Source organism: Melitaea cinxia, chromosome 20 (assembly GCF_905220565.1).
Source record: "Melitaea cinxia chromosome 20, ilMelCinx1.1, whole genome shotgun sequence".
Taxonomy (NCBI): domain Eukaryota; kingdom Metazoa; phylum Arthropoda; class Insecta; order Lepidoptera; family Nymphalidae; genus Melitaea; species Melitaea cinxia.
Window position 1 is genome coordinate 6,392,779 of NC_059413.1, and position 5,461 is coordinate 6,398,239.

Here is a 5,461-nt window from a genome sequence, read left to right on the forward strand (position 1 = left end):
CTAATTTTGATTAATTTTAGCCTAAATAAACTATGAATTACAAACTCCGTACCTACGGTACCTTACAATGTATTATTGAAATGTTTATCATGATTCGACAATCTAGACCACCTATTGTCAAGTATAAAAAAGAAACTTTGCTGTATCAGAATATATTTCTTTTGCTGTTTATTATGGGGGTAATTCTCTATAGGCGCGTCGCCACACTTTGTGCGCGTCGTAATAGACAGTAAATTTGGTTGTCAATGTCAATGTCAGATGGATACAAGAAATTAATTATCGCAATCGCAAAATATTGTAACATTCTTTGTTATGGTCCAATTAGTCAAACTTATTTTGAGCCAATCTTCTCGTATGAGATGAATTTTTATTTAGTGTATTTTTACATCGACGAAATCGATTACAAAGTGATATTTTAACTTTTGACCTTATAATAATGTCGCCTCGTAAACAACCGATTAGTTTATTTAAATTATGTATTAAGAGTTCTATTAGTTTAATAAATGATAGTTGCTATCGTATCGAGAAAAGTTATCCAGAAATTGAGTGTACGGATTGCAAAGATAGAGTATGTGTTTTGAAAGGGTTCTTGATGGCTACACTCCCAGCCAGGTTTGTACATTTGTTGGTTGTGTGAATTAAAATATAGACGAGATGTAACTCATTATTTCAATTTTGTTAAGCTTTAATACTTCTATGGTTGCTTCATGAATATAAAACACCTTAACATTTTTCATAAAAAAAACTTAATCTTATTTTTATAAACCAACTTTTTGATAACATGATTGATAGACAACAGCCACCAAAGTAAATCAAAAAATTTTAATATTCTATTTTATTATTTTGTTGTACTTATATCATAACAACAATCAATTAAAATGTATTAAAAAACCAAAGCTATCAACTTTAGTCTGTATTAAGGTCTCCAAATAATATGCAAGTTAATGAATACTGTTAATACAGTAAATGATGATTTTGTTACTTGAATTGTCATCTTCATGTTCTTTAATTGTAAATGCTATTGACATTTTCAACTCTTTAAATATATTATTGTAATTCATCTTTCGGCTAAGATCTAGACTAGGAAAAACCGAATTATGGGGTTTTTGGGTGTGGAGGGTGGAGGGTGTAGGGGAATCTATACAAGGTAACACTGTCACACCTCAAAATCCCATGGTTATGGAGATATCCATGGTTAAAGTTTTGAGGTTAGAAGAAGAATTTAAAGCTATTATAATACCTTTGAGCTCGTACTGTTTGCATTGTGTGACAAATCGACACTTTTAAACAAAATAACACGTTAGACATAATATTCTAATAAAATTAGTAACATTGCGTGCTAGAATATAGGTTTAGAAATTCGAATAATACCCAAAACCGAATCGGAGCACCCCACTGTCCACGTGGTCTTGGTCTGTCCTACCCCTAGAGTGTTTTTTTTATGCCACGGAGGCGCGGAGGGAGGGCAGCCCTCGCCCGCCGTGCGAAAGCGCGCGAACGAATGCGTAGAGGAGCGGCTGAGCCTCCGCTGTGGAACGGAGCATGTGTGAGCGTGCTTTTGCACGCAAGGGCGGAAGGGCTGCACTTCCTGCAGCGCCGGAGCCAAGCGTTCCTCTAACTTTAAAGGTGGTAGATTAATTTGAAAAAACGCGTGTGAAATATGAAAATAACGTGTGAAAGCTACGAAATTCTTCTTCTAACCTCAAAACTTTAACCATGGATATCTCCATAACCATGGGGTTCTGAGGTGTGACAGTGGTACCAGGGGTAGCGCTGTCATTTAAAATACAATATATATAAATATGTTTAACATATATACACTTTCCTCTATTCCTAAGATAGACGACATAATGCCTGTATTTTAGATAACAACTGATTTAGTTCCAGTTTTTTCTTTTTTTTTGTTAAGTATAAATGTGCATGTAAATAATCCATGTAAAAAAAAATCAGAAAGTAATATAAAATATGTTTTTAAATATTTTTTTATATAATATTTAGTACTGACCAGTTTCAAAAAAGACTAATTATTAATTAATTAATTATATTATAGGATTAAGCTCTGATCCTTCTCCTACATGGGGAAAGAGGCCTATGCCCAGTAGTGGGATATTACAGGCTGAAGCGTAGTTTCAAAAAAGACAAAAAGTAAGATTAGTTTGAAAATACGTCCATTTAAAATATCTCTAAACAGCATAGTCTATATCAATACGAAAACCTTTACTTTGGAAATAAGTATGTTGTTGGCTCTAGCAGCCTTTACAGCATCACCAGGACTGGGTACTGAGATCCAGCCAAGAAAAAAGATTAAACCTATACTAGATTTTAAATTCCTTGACTTCCATGATCAAAACTTTGAATACCACACCCAGTTTTAGCTAGCAAATTTCGCATTATGAGATAAACATAGACAGACACAATTCTTCTAAAAATCCCGATACTTAATTTTTTTTTTTTTTTGTGTAGGTATAGACATCAGCTGTTTACAATTTTACTTTATTTATACTCTGCATTTGGGATAGTAAAACCTACTTTCTATTCACATATAGTAAAAACACTGCTTTCTTATATTCTTAAGTTGTAAAGATTAATATGTTTTAACTCTTTCAGGTTATTTGATATCCTCTGTTTAGAGAGAGGATGTTGCCCGTACCGCGGCGATCCTCGAGTCCAGCTAAATGTCCTGATTCATCCCAAGATGTCTATCTTTCGTAAATGCAACATTGATAATGGCATATCGCAACATTACTGGATTAGTACCATTCCTTGGTTTACCCGATTAATCGTTCTCGACCTTAAATTCATTTGTACTGACGAAATACTCGAAGTCATCGCCACACATTGTTTTCTTCTTGAAGAGTTAAATATTGTTTCTAGAGTTGACGTATGCAAGTCTCCTATCAATGCTTCAGTCTTGATTAGAAACGTTTCTGATGTTGGGCTGTGTTGTATCAGCGTTCTCAAACACTTACGTATCTTGTCCATGGATCCACCGCGCAACGAAAAGTCTAGTCGTATAGGTCGGTGTGTCACACAAGCTGGTATCATTATGCTATTAAGCGAACTTCCTTATCTCGAAGAACTAAATATAGAGTCTTGTGACATTGGTTCAACAATCATAGGCGCAGATATTAACATAGGTCCATTAAGTCTAAGAAAAATTAACTGTCATTTTGCATCGGCTAACGGTATTCGTAAATTAATAAAAATTTGTCCGCACTTAAAAGAATTGTCCGTGACACATTTATCGGCGAATGATAAGGAGTCTATTTTAGAAGAAATAACGGCTAGCGATCTAAGACTTGCGAAATTGAATATGTCCTTTTTCTCGTACACACAATCCTTGCAGCGACTTTTAGAAGTCCAAGGGAAGTATTTGACACATTTTTCGTTATGGGAAATAGACCAATCTCTTAATTTTGACTCAATAACTACGATAGGTTCGTGTTGCCCCAATTTAACGTGCCTTTGTCTAATGACCCAATCTAATAACTTATTTATACCGCGCTTTATGACACGACCAAAGAAGATTTTCTCTGAGCTTAGAAGTTTGACATTAGGTAATGAAAATTTCAATCTAGAAGAAATATTACTATTTTTCTTAGACTACGCGGAAAAATTACAGAAACTGGTTTTGAAGTATCAGACGAAGTTGGTTTTCGGTGAGATATTATTGTGTCTTATACAAAAGGGTTTTCTGAAGGGCATTAACAATTTATGGCTAGATTGCACACTAGAAGTTTCCAAGGACATAGTTATACAAATAATTCAGTCTTGTGATAAACTAACAATGCTTACAGTTGATTTATCAGAAGACACGTGTGATATTTTAGATTATATCTATAGCAATAATTTCGATTTAAAATTAGGAGGATATTAAATTATTTCTGGAACATACCTAGGTATAATTTATAATTATAATAATATTGTTATGGAATAATGTAATAAAAAACATTCGCTTTTACATTACTTGTTTTATTTTCCTAATCTATAAATTTAATTTATACTTAAAGATAAAAAAAAATCTTAACAACTAACTCGCTGAAAATAAAAACGTACAAATTGAAGCTATGTACAAAATCAGACATTCCTACCGCCACATTTTCACTTCATTCGTTCGTATTTAGTTTAAGATAGGTACAATTTATAAAATAATAAGAATGATTTTCGTTTCAAGTGGGTATTACACTAACGAATTGGGGATATTAATTCATTTCCACACAAAGAATTGTAAAAGTAATTATAGCAATATGTGACTGATACAGAAAAATTTGATGGTAACAATGAGAAATATCTCACTTTATCTGTTGGATACCGTTATGTCAGATAAGAGACAAATCCAACTGATAATACGGCGTAAACTATATCAATATATGTGCTGTCTCACTTTTATAATACTAAGCAGGTACACTTAAATTTCGTAAAATTCTGTACTTTCCATTTCTAGAATATATTATAATTTATATTGTTTTTTGACGGATTTAATACTAAGTTCATACTTAATTATTTATTAACTTATCTATATTTTTAACATTATAAGCATGTTAAACATTAAAATGTAATGGAAGCATTGTATATTATCTTCTTAGTATATATAAAATACGCGCCACGTTTGTCGCGATGAACTCCTAAACTACTTAAACGACTTTAATCAAATGTGCAATATGATCCAACTTGAAAGAAAGAACAGTTTGAAGACTATATTTAGTTTCGATATACATATATAATTATTATATTCAAGAAAAAAATAAGGCGGTACGAAGTTCGCCGGGTCGGCTAGTATACTAATAAAATAGCTATTTGCCTTCTATATTTAAATTGTAAAATTGTTTTTTTTTTTTAAATTATAGTCAAGAAGTATAAATCCTAACTAAGCTGATGAGTCAAATTATACATGCACAAATTAAAATTTTAGATGTAATTGTGGTAACATAATTCATCAATATGAATAAAATATTTAAAAAGTTATTGTAATATAAACAGGTTGATACAAGTGATAGGTATTAAATTAAACCACATAAACTGTTTTCTATTTTTAAAGAATAGGCAAAAAAATCAGCCAAATAGAAGCAGTGGTTTGAAATCAGTTTTAAGCTTATCATTTGACGAAGCTTAAAAATGGTATGTAATATTGATTTAAATATAATGTCATAATATTTATACTATTATTATTATTACACAAAGCGCACACAATATATTTTCATAAATCACAAATTTTACAATTATTTCAATTATTATATCTATGTTTATAGCAATAAATTTTACACATAATTTTTAAATATTTACAATCATCTTATAATGTACCATAAAATAAAAAAACATCCTATTTCAAGACATTTTTACAGGGAAAAAAAATTTAAATATAAAAGAGAACCTACCAAAAAATTTACATTATAAACATTGCATGATAAATAATAAATTGGCTAAAAAACAGAATAAAATTTTAACTTTACTAATCATGTTA

General features: G+C 31.1%; 1 protein-coding gene across 1 annotated transcript; it reads left to right on the plus strand.

The window, feature by feature from the left end:
* The first annotated feature begins 245 nt into the window (after positions 1-245).
* On the plus strand, positions 246-3,946 carry LOC123663325. Its single transcript, XM_045598015.1, has 2 exons — positions 246-612; positions 2,608-3,946. Exons 1-2 carry the CDS (start codon positions 437-439, stop codon positions 3,875-3,877), a joined length of 1,446 nt encoding a protein of 481 aa, XP_045453971.1. The 5' UTR covers positions 246-436; the 3' UTR covers positions 3,878-3,946.
* Positions 3,947-5,461: the final 1,515 nt, after the last annotated feature.

Bases quoted from the DNA above. Each gene is read 5' to 3' on its own strand.
- LOC123663325 (XM_045598015.1), top strand. From the start codon at position 437: ATGTCGCCTCGTAAACAACCGATTAGTTTATTTAAATTATGTATTAAG. The intron at 613-2,607 runs GTTTGTACATTT...TAACTCTTTCAG, and splicing joins ATGGCTACACTCCCAGCCAG to GTTATTTGATATCCTCTGTT.